General features: G+C 36.5%; 1 protein-coding gene across 1 annotated transcript in view; it reads right to left on the bottom strand.

The window, feature by feature from the left end:
• Window positions 1–914: 914 nt before the first annotated feature.
• Window positions 915–16,548, bottom strand: part of LOC124556820 (homeotic protein female sterile-like) — a 72,891-nt gene continuing 57,257 nt past the window's right edge. Inside the window, exons 3-7 of the mRNA XM_047130835.1 lie at window positions 8,849–9,129; window positions 5,110–5,279; window positions 4,862–5,028; window positions 4,163–4,771; window positions 915–4,084 (exon numbers count right to left, since the gene is read on the bottom strand). Coding sequence (XP_046986791.1) covers window positions 3,972–4,084; window positions 4,163–4,771; window positions 4,862–5,028; window positions 5,110–5,279; window positions 8,849–9,129 — 1,340 coding nt within the window. The 3' untranslated portion in view covers window positions 915–3,971. The remainder of the gene's footprint in view (window positions 4,085–4,162; window positions 4,772–4,861; window positions 5,029–5,109; window positions 5,280–8,848; window positions 9,130–16,548) is intronic.

The raw sequence follows: 16,548 nt of genomic DNA on the forward strand, positions 1-16,548 counted from the left end.
ACCATTTCCTTCAAAGCAGAATGTTTGCTGAGCCCCAAGTAACTGCTCAAACCTTTACGTCTCTTCCATCTAACTGGTTTGGTGCGCTCTTTTTAAACCAAATAAATAGGCATTAGTCTAACTTCATTTGCAGTTTGTGCTGCTCAAGTTTACTGAACTTTGTAGCATTTGTACAATGAGATTGTGTTCCCAAAGACAAGACAAGACAATACAATACAATACAATAAAAAGTTGCACTGTTGATCCTCATGGGTTTCCACATTTGTGGACTTTACAAATTAAAAATAAGAACAATATGGCTGCAAGTGTCACATATCAACTAACAGTCCATCTACTGTACAATTACTACATATAATGTGCAAGCAAGCAAGCAAACACACACACACACACACACACACACACACACACACACACACAGTTCTCCAACTATCAAGATCAAGACCATTGTTTTAAAAAAAAAAAAAAAAAAAAAAAAAAAAAAAAAAAAAAAAAAAAAAACAGAATATCTGCCAGAAAGCTATTCACTCCCAATTCACTCAGCATCTCTTTAATTATGTATATATGATGAAACAAATTTCGGTATGCGCCACATTTGACCCATGACCACCCACCCCAGGATGGAAAGGGGAAGAAATCTGTCTGCAATTGAAGAATTACTCTATCATTAAAATTACACACATTTAGTTAATTAAGGTATGCCACTGTTAGCACACCAAAAGCGCATCTCATTAAAACAAACACCCAGCAAAGTAAAATGTGTACCATGGCACTGTTCTACATACACCAATAAATCCACTGTCCCATATGACAGACTACAACCACCATAGGAAGAACAACAGACAGGAAAGTACATCGAAGTATAGTTACACTTTCCAACCTGAAGTTAGAAAGCAACAAATGACACACAATACAACGAAAGAAGCCCAGTATCATCCATAATGACTGCAGGCATCAGGTCACTGTTAGCCATTTATTTTTTTTTTTTTTTTCTGGTGGAGCTACTGAAGTACAATGTGCTATATGTTGCAGAAGTCTAATATAAATACCCATGAATTGTTAGATTTAACTAATACATCAATTATCTCTTTGTGAAGATGAACATATCTCAACACACACCATTATCATTAAATGAATCAATTTTTTTTATTTTTTTACAAACGTCTGCTTCTGATAACATGGATCACAACAATTATATACATATATGACAATATGTTGAATTAAACTACTTTAAAGACAGATAATTGGTCATCATTGTTGAAAATATTTGCCAGGGCAAAGCATATAGCAATATAAGCTGGAGAATCAAACTTTCAGAAACCATAGTCAAGTCCACCAAGACGGGAGGGGGGGGGGGGGGGGGGGGGGGATGGTGAAAAAGCTTGAGAAGTTGGTAAACGTCGACATTGTAGTTGTCTCGTCCACAGTCTAAAGACTCATTTGAATGGCTCTCTATTACAGGGGCCATTAATGAAAGGCAAGTAGTCTTCCAGATTCCCAAAATATAAAATTTACAAGAAAATTTATTTATAGTTTGGATAGCTTTCACTGTTTGCATTACGTTTTGTCCTGGATCTAACACTGTACATTTAATCATGAATGAAAGAGGGACACACACACACACACACACACACACACACACACACACACACACACACGCGCGTATGTACGCCCAAAAGTTAACATTTGGTACAAATTGCAAATAATACCGTATTATCTATCTTTACTATAGTTTACACGTGTTTTACTTTTACTCTGAGATTTCATGATTTATGTTTGTACATAATCTGAAGAGTGTACAGCTGTACATGAATGACATGAAGAGGAAGTGAAGTGTAATGTAAATGAACAATGAATAACTTAAAAATTAACTACACTATTTATTGATGAAAACATACTGCTTCCATATACATAATTAACCATGAGATAAATCGAAAATCTCCAAAATTATGCTATAGACACGCTGATAATCTGATTCGTGATTGCAAATTGCTGGGGCAGCCTGAGATGTAAAATGTTAAAAACTGAAAAGACTAAAATAGTAGCCATAACGATTACAAGTTATACCATTATGCTGTCAAGCAGTTTCTTATGGTGAAGCTTGGACTAAACATGTATGTACTTAAATACCCCCAAAAACACTTAACAGAAATGCTACTTTCTTACCCACAGAATTTGCAGGTAACACAATAGTTAACACACACACAAACACTGAACAAAGATTTTTTTGCCATAAATGCTGTATCTGGAATTTGTCCTCTACAGCTTCCAATTATAACATTCATACACTCAGATTAATGTGCACTACTAATCACAACATAAAACCATTATGTAGTAATAATAGAATAATAACTACAATCTACCACATAGAAACACAGACAATACTCTTGGTGATTTAACTAGCTAATGGCATACTTTCCTGTTTTTCATTTTACATTTCTTTCAGTTCTTAACAAATTTCAGTGTGAAAGAAATAAACAACAAAGTCTGCTTACTACTAAGCAAGTGGTCTATTAAAAACAAGTTTTGATTACAATGTTACACTTCACTAAAATTGATATATACTTTATTTTCATTTAAATGAGCCTCACATAGACCTACACACGGCAAGAACACATGAGCTCAAACATACACGGACATATATTTCTGTATACACACATATGCAAATATTTTCAATGTCATCAGTGAAGTTGCTTTTGCTTTGTTTCAAGTCACTCTCTTGTCTTCACTAATTTTCAAGCTGCTTATAATTAAAAAGTCCAACACACACACACACACACACACACACACACACACACACACACACACACACACACACACACACACACACACACACATATATTTATATATATATATATATATTTGGGTAAGGAGGGAGTATGGGCAAATTGGGGGAGGGGGGGGAGCATGCACATGCGCAATACACAACCCCCCTCCCAGAAAAATCACGCTCGCTCGCACACGCACACGCACACATAGGTAAGGAGGAATTATGGGCAAATTGGGGGGGAGGGGGGGGGGGGGGGAGCACACACATTATGCACAAACCCTTCCCTTCCCCAAGACCACCACACACACACACACACACACACACACACACACACACACACACTTAAAATTCAACAACATGCAATTCAAACTCAGCATTGGCTGAGAAAACAGAGAGCAACTCTGTGTCAGAGCTAGCATGTGGCAACAAGTTGTTGCACCGTGGAATAAATATATGCAGTGAAAGTACAGTCACAATAAATTCTTAATTTTAGCGGTCATTGGGAAATGGTAAGGTATTTTTTGGAGCAGTTGGGAAAAATATATAGAAACAGCTGCTACTACACTAGAAAAATGTTTTACAGAAACGACATTTCTATGTAAATTTCACTGAAGAGTTAAAGCAAATCTCAACAACTGTCCATTCATATCATCTTTTTCTTTTCTACAAATATGCCATGAAACAGCAATAAGATAAAACACTGTGCAGATGATAATGATCCCACCTTCTCCTTGGAGATATTTATCTCCAAGATGCCAACAGCAGCAATTCACTTTTCAGATCCAATAAGAAACATCACAATAATCTGGGATGCAGAACACATCATGTGATACACATTCTATCCCAACTTAACGGTACAAAGTACCGCAATCAAATTTGCATTTTACAAGACTTCCAAATCATCTTGTACCCTGTCCCATGTCCATCCAGTTCTCTTTCTGCCAATAACCATTACAACAGCCATAAATCATTATAATATCTGATTTAGAACAAAAGTAATAGACTCCATTAAAAAGTAAAAGATTTGTTGGGTGCAATAAAACACTTTATGTCAGGTATAAAATATTCACTTGTTACTATCAACAGGTCCATATAGTTGTGGGCTGATAAAAACACTTAGACAGAAAGATATGTTTCTCCCTGCCACATATATCCACCCTTAAGAGTTGTTAATTTGATAACGATACATCACTCACTCACTGTCTTAGGCCTTCTTGCCTGGTTTCTTTCTCTCCTTAGCATTAACCCCCCTGCGTTCACGCTCCTTTGTCCTAGTAATGGGTGAAGTCTTTGAAGGGGCAGCTCCAGCTTTAACACCTAAAAACATATAGTCAGTGCAATGAAAAACTGCCAATGTTCATTAAAAAATTCAGGTATTCACAATACCAAACTTACTTCTGGTTTTTGCAGACCTTGTTGGAATAGAGGTTTCAGCTGAATCTGTTTTTTTAGTTGGTGTAGTTTTGATGTTCTTTTTCTCTGTAGTCACTTTTGCAGCTGTAGACGAGCTCTTTTTAGATTTGTTGCTCGATTCACTTTTCTCAGTTTTCTTTTTAGCACTATTTCGCTTCTCACGTGCATTATCACGCTCTGGTTTCTTTGATCCCTCCTTGTCCTTAGCCTTAGGTTTTTCCTTTGAAGGAGGTTTTGCTTTCCCAGTTTTCTTGGTGGATTTTGACTTACGAGCTGTCTTAGCTGGAGGTTCACCACTCTCAGCATCAGCAGCTGATGTGCTTGGTCCTCCTTCAGTCCCAGCAGAAGTTCTTTTCTTTGACACTCGCTTCTTCGAATTCCTCTTTTTCTTCAACTGAGCTTCATCTTTATATAAAGATAAATCAAGACCATCAGGATGTTCTTCAGTCACAGAAGGCTTCTCCACTCCCTTCTCAAATTGTAGTGCACGTGTCAATATGTTTTCAGTACGAGACCTCTCTCCATTGGGAAGCTCATATTTGTTTTTGTCCACTTTCTTCAAATCCAAATTAGTAAGTATACAGTCAAAATCTGAAATACATTTTTTGAATTTTAAAAATGTTAATAAGGAGAAAGTCCTTACACAGATCTGAAATTATAAAAAGGACATTAAGTGTTTACCTGTAGCATCATAGAAGTCAGGAATATACACATTGGAGTCTTTTTCCTTTGGCTCTTGTTCTGACAACCAACGTATACGAATACGAGGACTGCTTCTATAAATGTTTTGGAGAGTTTGGCACACAAAAAAACCTCCTTCTGTATTTCGTACAGCTAAAAACTCATTCCTAGAGGTAAAAGAAAAGAATACCTTTCATTTTCTATCATGCACCATCAAAACATTCATTCTGCTACAACTGTACACTTACTTGTAGAAGACTATGAGTCTGTCATCTGGTGACTTCATCAATGTCTTTAGTTTGGAAATGTACTGCAGTTCTGGTAATGGAGCCTGGTAAGGTTGTGTCCTGGTACGAACACGTTTTGACTTGCGCTCCTCACCGGTGTCTTTTGCATCAGATTTACCTGCCTCATTGGGCTGAACAGAAATGAAGAGTATGTGAATTAAAAAAAAAAGCAAAAATTTTCATACAATCTGTACAAAAAATTGGTTAACTAGATATTTTTGTAGGCTCAAATTTATATCAAATCACACACACACACACACACACACACACACACACACACACACACACTGGGGAGGGAGCAGCTGTTTTACGCTACACTCAGATAATATATGAAGACCCCGAAGCAATGTGTGACTGATAAAGCACACCTGCAATTACTAAAATTTCAATCAAGAACATAATTGAAATAAGTAACATGTAACAAGCAGAGAAAGGAGCATCACAGAGGAAAACATGGAACAGTGTGAAAAAACATAATTTTTTTGAGGAAATTGCACAAAACATTGAAGTATCTTCAAACTACTAACTTGTGATAAGAGTACAAGACGAACTGTTGAGGAAGCAGCACAGGATGAATACAAAGGTACTATAGTCACAGTCATTTGAAAGAAGCTTCATCTACAACTACATCTACACTCTGTGAAGCAACGAAGTACATTGCAGTGGGTACGTGCCATTGTACCAGTTAAGAGAGTTCTTTCCCATTCTATTCACGTATGAAAAATGGGAAGGACTGTTTAAATACCTCCATGTGTGCTGTAATTTACCTAACATTGTCATCAGATTCACTACAGGAGTGATATGTACAGGTTTGCGATACATTCCTAGAACCCTTATTTAAAACTTGTTTTTAAACTCTGTAAGTAGGCTTTCTTGGGATATGTCATGTCTATCTTCACAAGTCTCCCAATTCTGTCTCTTCAGTATTTCTGCGACACACCCCAATGTATCAAACATGTGACCATTCATGCTGCCCTTCTCTGTATATGTTCAATGTCCCCTGTTACTTCTATCTGTACGGGTCCCATACACTTCAGCAGTATTCCAGAATGGGCCACGCAAGTTATTTGTAAGCAATCTCCCTCATAGACTGATTGCATTTCCCCAGTAGTCTAACACTAAACTGAAATCTGCCACCTGTTTAACCCACTGAGCCTATGTGATCATCCCATTTTATATCCCCTACAAAGCATTACACCGAGGTACTTGTACGAGTTAACCGATTACAACTGAGGCTCATTAATATTATAGTTGAAGAATATTACTTTTTTTCTTCTTGTATTGTGAAGTGTAAAATTTTACATTTCTGAACATTTGAAGCAAGTCAGAAATCTTACAAACAACTGACTGAATATTTTTGCAGCTTGTTACAGACAGTACTTCATTACATATACTTTTATCTGCAAAAAGTCTGAGGTTACTATTAACCCTTTGACTGCCACAGATAAGACACACTGCATTCCTTGTTGAGTGTGGCTTTGTTGTCACTGTACTTGTTGTCTAATACAGTTACCTGTGCTGAAAGATGGTGTTCCGACCACTATGAAATACTTATCATCCAATTTTAAGAAAACTATTTGGGGAAAAATTTCATGTTTGCACATCTTACAGTCTCATATCTTCACTCGATAAAGGACTGAATGTCATAGTTACTGTGCTGAATCAAATTAAGTAAGGCACCGCAAGAAATTTCAGAGTGTTTGTAGAGGTAAAAAGGCATTGTGGAAACTTTGTGTATAGTTGATTTTAGCTCGTACATAGCTGTCTATGAAATGTACATAACATATCGAAATTTTAGTTAAAATCTAGAGCAGAATGATAACTCATTTCGTTCTCAAGTTTTTAGTTTTTATACCTGGCATGCAACACCAATTCTCTCCCTACACTTGGGGAATCATGTGGTCATAATAATTGCCATATATCAAACAGTTTGAGACATCGAAACAAGGTTTCTTGCAAATCATAGTACATAGAAGAGGCACGTATTTTGAATGATAAATACTACAAACACTTATTCATCAAAATATGGAGGTAAATTGTACGCAGCAGTGAGAGGGTCAGCACATGTAAATAGTGCGTAAAGAAAACCCAGAGCCCCACACAAACATTTTCTCAGCACCTGGGGAGCAGTGAAGCACAACACATTAGCTCATCCACAGCAGTCCAAGGGTTAATATTGTCAGCAAGATCATAAATATGCAACATGAACAGTAAGGGTAAAAACCTTCCCTGGGGCACTCCCACAGTTACCTATACATCTACTGACTATCCATCCAATATAACTAGCAGCATCCTCTGTATAAAAAATCCTCAACCCAGACACAAATTTTGTTCGATATACCATATCACACTTTTGATAATAAGCACAGATGCAATACTGGGTGAAATACTTTACATGAATCCAGAACTACTGAGTCTACTTGATTGGCTTCAATTATGCATTCAGTAAGTCATGTGAAAACTACACAATGAACTTCATACGAGCGAGCACAGAGAAGGTCATTCTATTCAAAATACTTCATTATCGAAGTCAGAATATGTTCTAAGATTCTAGAACCAATCTATGTCATGGATACTGGACAGCAGTTTGGAGGTCACTTCTGCTACCCTTTTTGTACGCAGGTGTGACCTTTGCTTTCTTCCAACTACTGAGTTCAGTTTTCTTGTTAGAGGTAGATATGATATAGTTAAAAGAAGGACTAACACAGCTGCAATTTCTTTACAGAATCTGATAGGAATTCCATCAAGCCCTGGAGCTTCTTTCAGTTCTGGCGATTTCAGCTACTTCTCAGTGCCACTGACACTAATACTTATTTCACTCATATTTTCAGTGATACAAGGATTAAAATACGGAAATTCTCCTCAGTTTTCCTTTGTAAAGAAACATTTTACAATTAAGCATTTCTGCGTTTTCCTTGCTACACTTAATTTCAGTTCTGATTTCACCTGCAACTGACTGGGTGCTAACTATGGTGCCACTAACAGCCCTTACATACAAGCAGAATTTCTTTGGATTTTGTGAAAGGTCATTTGACATTATTTTGCTACAGTAGTCACTGAAGGCTTCACACATTGCTCTCTTAACAATCAAATACGTGTCATTCAGCATCTCTCCCTATTTATACACCCCCCCTCCCACTTCGTTTTACACCTACTATGCAGTAATTTGTTTCTTCCGAAATTTATTTACAGTGGCTGTAAATATGAAGGGTCACTCCTATTGTGAACTGTTCTACTTGGTACATATCTATTTAGTGCTTGTTTTTTAACTTGAGCCATAGTTTCTCCAAGTGCTTATGCCATATGCTGAAAGTTTCAAGTTCCTCATTGAGACATCACACTGCTGCTTTTTTTCCTAGTTTGCTAAACATACAATAATAATAATTAAATTATTAAATTGTGGATCATTAACTCTGTTGTTGATTTGTTATGTAACCTAAGCTGACACTAAGTGATATACCAACATTTAGAAGAAAATGACGGTATTAATAGTTGCCCCAACTTAGAATTAACAATATTTTCCTCCCAATGCTCAATATTTCACTACAGTTATTGATGTATGGAACATTATTTCACTTAAAGTAATTTAAAGGTTTTAACACAAATACTAATCAAATGCAAAGGTAACACTGTGTCCTCAAGAACTGGGTCAGAAAAGTGTGAAAGAATGAGTGAATGAATAAATAAATAGTTAACCCACCTTTGTCTCACGTTTTCTTTTGCTGCTTCTTGGAGGCGTCGCAACTTTAAATTCAGATTTTGGACCATCAGCCCGAGATTTTGATGAATCACTTCTTGAAGAGGGCCCTGCTATCTGATTATCAGAGGTTGACGGACCAGCACTGGGCATATCACCATTTGAATCAGCTCCAGAACCTCCAACAACGTTATCTTCTGTCTCAGCAATTTGTGCCACTTCTGTAACAGCACTTGATGCATCTGGTTTTGCAGTCTCTGTCTCTTCTTTCTTAGCATCAGAACCTAGAGAAACAGTAGTTTCACTACTATAATGTGTACTGACACGTGAAAAAAATACAGTGCATGCTTTACTTCTGAAGATAAAGTGTGACAGATGAGCACAATTCAGTCTCTCAAATAACTAGCTACAACTTCTCCAGGGAACAGAGCCTTATCATAACACTGACCACGCAGGTGGATGTTTGTGTGTTCACATGAAGCTGAGGACTATGCTGTCGGTAGCATAGCCACTGGCAGGGTCAAGATGGCAGGTCTCAGCTGGTGAAACTGACAAAGTGTGCCCCATAACACCCCATTCTTCATACACCCATTTCCGTAGGGTTTCCCAAATTTCCTACGTACCCAACCCAAGATGTGATGCTATCAATGCTGACTGGTGTGTGGCAAATGTGTTGTGAAAGACGACTCAGGGGTACCTGGTGATATCCCTGAGTAAGTAGCCTTTCACCATAGTGGGGTGCCACTGGTGCCAACCTGATGTCCCCAATTCTTGTGGGACTGAAAGAAGAACACTGACAACTCAAAAACTGAAGAACTTGATATCTAAAATATCTTAACATTGGACAAAGAAAGTCTTCCTAAACATAAACTAGATAGAATGAAATGGCATTGAGCGTAAGGGGTGGGGTGGGGTGGGGTGGGGGACTGTTTCAAGGCAAAAGGAGTAACAGACCCAAGCCTCATCACTGAGAACAAGGGAGCATCTGGTACTCTTACATCGCAGGATAATTGGATACAGTAAATGCCACGGCAAGAAATAGGGAAACAGACCTATGATGCTACAGTCTCGGTTTTTAAGACAGTAGTTGTTCAACAGGTACATCCACCTCACAGCAGTAGCATGTAGTTCAGGCGGCTCTCTCTGAAAAGATTGCATGGACAGAGTGTGTGTGTGTGTGTGTGTGTGTGTGTGTGTGTGTGTGTGTGTGTGTAAATCTAGGCCTCAAATTTAGAAGGATCTACCCAGATTAAGGTGCTCTAATTTGTCTGTTTGTCTGTATGTCTGTAAGGCGATGGGAACAGTGGCTGGGCTTTAGGAGATGGAGCCAAGGCATCTCTCTGGGAGGAGGTGAAACTGCTTGTTGAAATGTAATACCGCATTTGTCACATGATTTCAAAGATAGTTTGGATTGCATGAGTAACTGTTACATCATTAGGTACAACTCCTAAGTAATTTCATCTTTTTATCATCATTTTTGACAACCTCGCGTCAAAGTACTCATTAATTATTACATCCATCCATTGGTAGGAGCATGTACTGTTAATTTGTTTACTTCCAATTAGGGCTTTTCAGTTATGAACAAGCGAGTAACAAAAGAGATATCAAATATACTGTAATTTTATTGTTTGACACTTAACAACTCTGCTTATCTTACTGTCAGCTTGCTGTGCTATTGGCTATCATCACCTAATTACCTAATAATTACTATAATTTATAAAAGAAAACCAGATTAACAATGTAAACAAAGTGTTTATTTGGGCTGCAGCATTATATATTGAAATTCTGTTTACATTAAAAAATAATTTACTCTTATTTGAAACAGGAAACAAGGTAGGAATATCTGGGACAACACAGTTTCAGCGTAATTAACAAACATGTAATCATCATTGTCTATTTACACCATTTCACTTATTTTTCTATGAAAACTAGAGACAGGCAATCATGTTTGTATCACATTCCATGCATTTCAACTGTAACCACCAGATAGCAAAATTTTTTGTAACCATCAACAACTTCTGTAGTTTTAATTTGCAAATTTACTATACGCAACTACATGTCAATTGTTAGCGAGAGTACATAAGACCCACAAGAAATCGTGTGGGTGGGTCAGTATGATTTAAGACCCTGAGCAGCACTCTGTGACAATTTTGCATCTGAAACAATAACTGACTTTTCACATTTTTGAAACCCATGGTGTTCTTGGTCCATTACTTACAGGAAACAACTGCAACGAAGTAGCAAAATGAAGGGAAGTTCTGGTCAATGTTTATTATTTTGAACACACTGAGCTACACCCACAAAATTTCAAGAACATTTATTTCAGCTACCATTCACAAAATTAATATTTCATACAGATGTTTACTTTTAATTATTTTCTGTTGACAACATATGTCACCAGCAAGGTGGTTACACCGCAATATGGCGAAATGAGCTGGGATATTGATTTCATTCAGGTTAAAGTGCTGAAGTCAACTACTGAGTTTCAGGTGGACAATTTTTAACATCAAGACTGAAAGACAATTTTATCTGGAAAGCAAAATATCAGACTGGATGCCCCAACATTCTGAAACATAACAACCACCAAACTACACCATCTACAATTACTTTATCATTTCTACAACATCGTCAATTCAGTGGACCGCGTGAAAAGCTTTTTGCTTAATGAGGTTTTTTTGTGTGTTTGTCACATAATATTATCATGATGTGCGACAACAGGAAGTTTAACAATCAAGAAATGGATGAAGCACAATATTTGATACAAGATAATGAGATAGTTGAAAGCAATGTTAGTGACTTAGAAGGGGAAGATGTTAAGTGGAGATTCTGACAGTATCTGTTCACCGATTCATGTTTTCAGTCACGAAGAGAGAGTTGACAATAGTGGCAATATTTTTAATATGCCTGCAAAATTCACAGGGGAGGGGGGAGATTAGATGAAGTCAGAAACTAGACAGTAGGATTAGGAAAAAAGAACTTTAAAAACAGAGCAAGAAATTAGACAAAAAGTTGGATCAACAAGGAAAAAAGTTTGATCATTTATATAAAACTTGGAGAGGCAAGCTCAGGCACTGAAACGTATCAGAAAAGATTTAGATGATATCAAAGCTCATGTAGAGAAAACTCCGGAGACAATTGAGGGAGTAGAAGTAGATTTAAATTATTTTAAAACACATGTAAACACAGAGTATAGGAATTTGAAACACACATTATTCTTTAGACTCAGAACTGAGAATGTTGAAAACAAGCTGATCAATGAGACAGAACAATGAGAGGAATCTAAAAATCATACATTAAATGAAGGAGACAGCATTAATTTGAAAATGAGTAAAAGAAATATATTCTTTAACAAAGAACTGTCAGACATAAAAGGTGGTGATAGGGCATGAATTAGTAACATTTCAATGTATGGCAGAAGTAGCTGAAATTGAAGAAAATGATGCAGCTAGAAATTTTTGTACTAACAATGATAGTACTTGAAATAGTATAAACATAAACAATTTTTCTGGGAAAAAAATCCACCCAGTGGACCTCATTTACCAGTGTAAGGATAATTTTACTAACAGTATGTCAGCAAACTTGAAAATTCATAAAGAAATTTTTATGATGGAGAGGCACTCTCTTGGCCTAATCAGAATATATCTACAGATATGACTTTTGCAGAATTTGAAAAATTATTTGTGAATAAGCTAGGATCCCATCAGATCTGTTCAGTCGGTCATGTTTCAGAGAAGGCAGCATCCGCCCAAAAGACTTTTGTTAACAGCAACTTAAGACACTTGTACATTTAGATAAACCATTAGATGAGATAATATAAACAGATGCATTAGAGAGGCTATTGCCACATAAAGTATACACTGGGGGTTGGTATATGGACCAGATGATTCTATTGAACAATTTTTAAAATACGTTGATAAACTAGATATGGTACAAGAAAGAAATGAGGGGCAGAGGGATAGGGAAAGAGAACATTGATTTTATCAGAATGAGGACTTGCCCAACAATGATGGAGAGAGAGTAAGAGGAAGAGAGAAGAGGCACAATTCTCACAATTGAATTTTGAGTCTGATGAAGAGCTAATAGATCACGACGTAGTTTAAGAAAGCTTACAACCTGCGAAAATTGGAGAATCTATAGAGAAAGATAAAGCTATGGATTTCAGAGAGATAAAAAGAGGGTTTGTAGTACGAAGATGAAAACATTGATAATTGTGATATACAGCGGAGTCCATATACTTTGGAATATCAAACAAACTAAGAGGTAGAATAAGAGATGGGGATAATTCTGCTAACTTTCCTGTAACTGGAATCAAAATTAAAGGTGCCACTAGAAAAATTTAGTGAATTCATCACCAGAAAGTTTCACTGTCTTTCAAAATAAATGTTTCTTTTGTGCAGTGGTGTTTAGTGACTGATGATTTAAATGAAAGTTTAATAATGAGAATGAAATGGACTGTCAAGGCTAAACTTGGTTTTAACTGGAATGAGATGAAATTGTCATTCACTGATACTAAGATGGGAATTTCTGAGGAGACAGATATTGTGATGTTAAATAACATTAACAGCAATCAGATTTTGGGGAGGGGGGGAGGGGGTCAAGGAATTTGATGATAAGAGGATACTATGAGGAAGATGAAGGATTTTGTGATGGGAAAATAACTAATGATCCTCAGAGTGAACTCTCAGCATAAAAGATAGGGGCAAGCTTGTCTTTGAACTTGGAGGATAAAGAGGAATTATAAAATTTTTTATGGGAATATAGTGACGTTTCTTTATTAGAGACCAAGTGGAGTGAAGAATAGCCAATTTAAACTAAAGCTGAAATCTCATGACCAATTTTTCATTAAGCCTTATGGTGTAGATACCTGCAAAAGAAAAACAGTTGAGTGAGAGTTACAGAAAATGCAAAGTGTAGGATAGTGAAAAAAGATGTCATACAAGCCATATGGAGTACCAATTTGTGAAAGAAAAGTGGTGGAAAGAAAACTACAGGTGACACTGATGTGGAAAATTAGTAGAGTCCTTCAGGAGGATGCACAATCATTTGTGCATCTTGCATGTAGCAAACACAAGGGACCCAAACACGTGACATTTACTCCCACAGCAACACATTTTGGATGTCACACATTTTCTTAGACTACCTTTCAACTTTCATACCCATGAATATACCTCTGACTATTTGATGCGTACACTTTGATCTTTGGATAGGCACATACCTTATAGAAGATGGAACTTTGACTATGAAGGTGCACTTTGTTTTTCTTTATGCACATATACTCCTCGTAACACACACACACACACACACACACACACACACACACACACACTCTTCAATGCCATGATACATGGTATTGGACCAGTAACCACAAACAAGAGTATTATTTTATTCATCTTGTTAAGCCATGTGTTTCAAAACTCTGAACTACAGACTCAATAATTAATTATTTACAATTTTAAGTACTTAAAGTTCAGCACCTATAGAGTGAATTCTATATATACACACCTTGAGCACACAGCTACTTATTAATAGAAGTGTTATTTAGCTATGTTGACCACAATGGTACACTGATGACTATGGATACTGTTTATTACACTAAACTATGGTACTCTGATTATGTTTGCTTATTCAGATTACCAGTGGAGTCAACTCAAATACTGTCACGGATAATGAGAACTGAAAATATTTTACATTTTGTTTTATAGATAATGGATTATGGCTTATAGTATTAACACACGGACAATATATTGATAATGAAGTTGTGAATTACTCTGCCACAATTTGAGATATGTACTGTTATGTGGAAGAGAAAATTGAATTTAACAATCATAAGAATCAGCTCTGTCATAGGAAAAAAGGAAGCTTATACTAATGAGCTCTGTGTGGAAAGAAAACATATATCTGAATGTAAATGACCTACATAGGGTAGATATTGATTGTATGTGCTTTTAGCAATGAGAATAGACTGATGGTTGTTAGACTGAGATTAGAGTAAACATGATGAAACGATACACTGTAACTTGACATTTTGTGTAGGGAGATCTATGGAAATATCACTACATGTTACATTTGAAATGAAAAACTGAGATAGCAGTTTTGCCTACTTAAAAATAAAAGTTACAACATATGTTGGTTTTGTCTGCCCCGTTCCAACACTAATGAAAAATGAGTTGTGTCATGAAAATGTCTAAGTTTGTACTATGTACTGGAAAGTTGAGAAAGTCTTGTTCTATAAATAGTAGTACTGTCACATGACCAACTGCTACTACAGTATGTATTGTAATTATATATACTGTAATTATAATGTTTGGAACCAGCAACAATTATGCCTCTCTTACTGTCAGCTTACTATGTTATTGGCTAACAACATCCAATTACCTTGTTATTACTGTAATTTATAAAACAAAACCAGATTAAAAATGTAAACAAAATGTTTATCTGGGGCTGCAGTATTATATATCGAAATTCTGCTAACATTAAAAAATTATTACTCATATCTGAAACAGGAAACGAGGTAGGAATAGTTTCAGTGTAATTAACAAAGCTGTAATCAGCATTGTTCATTTGCATCATTTCCCTTACTTTTCCATGAAATCAAGAGAGATGTAATCGTCTTTTATCACATTCCATGTAGCATTTCAGTCTTAACCATTGGATAACTTTTTTTTTTGTAATTATCACCAACTTCTGTAATTGCAGTTAGCAAACTTACTATATGCAACAGTACATCATTCACAAGAGTATATAAGAACATTAGAAATATTGTGGGAGGCCCAGTACGATGTAAGACCTTGAGCAGCACACTGTGAGTTAATAAATTTTACGCCTGCAACACTGACTGACTTTTCATACCTTTTGAAAATCATGGTGTGTTCTCTGACCCGTTTTCACTTAAGAAACTTACAGGTAACAACTGTAGTGAAGCAACGAAATGAACATAAGTTCTGGTCAACATTTATTATTTTGAACAAACAAGAGTTACACCCACAAAATTTCAAGAACATTTATTTCAGCTACCACTGACAAAATTAAAATTTCATAAAGATGTTTACTGTGAATTATTTCATGTTGACAACATTTCTCCTCGGCAATGTGGTTACACTGCACGGTAAAGACAGCAGTAGAACTCTTGAAGCAATGAAAGTATCAAATTGTGTCCAGAATGTCTTACACATGTTTCTCAAAAGATTGTTTGAGAAAGTATGGGCCCAGAACCCAAAGATCTCAACGGAGGACTCAATTGTAATCAATTGAAAGGTTGTGTCTGACAGCCAAACACTTGCGGTGGAATTCGGTGAGATATCGCTGAGGGCAGACTATATTTAGAGTTCTCACAAGTTACAGACTTTGGAAGCAAGAATGACTGCATGCTGGTGGCTGGAAGTGTTGCAGGTAAACCTGGAACACAATTAAGGGATCCACTACCATCTTGAGTCAGCCTCTGGTATGACCAGATGGCAGGCAGAATGCTGACCTAGGAAAATATATAGTGATCTAGGAAAATATATAGTGTGTCAGGTGTCTGAGGAACTGAATGTAAATTGATTTATGCTAGAAATTAAAAAAGAAAAGAAAAACATATTTATGTCAAGAATGGAATTTCATTCAAGCTAATGGTGAAGTTCCTGACCATCAGGAAGGAGCCACGAGGGAATTTTTATTGGCCTCAGCTTACCTTCCTTGCATGGAAAGTACTGCTCCTTCCC

Source organism: Schistocerca americana, chromosome X (genome assembly GCF_021461395.2).
Source record: "Schistocerca americana isolate TAMUIC-IGC-003095 chromosome X, iqSchAmer2.1, whole genome shotgun sequence".
NCBI lineage: Eukaryota > Metazoa > Arthropoda > Insecta > Orthoptera > Acrididae > Schistocerca > Schistocerca americana.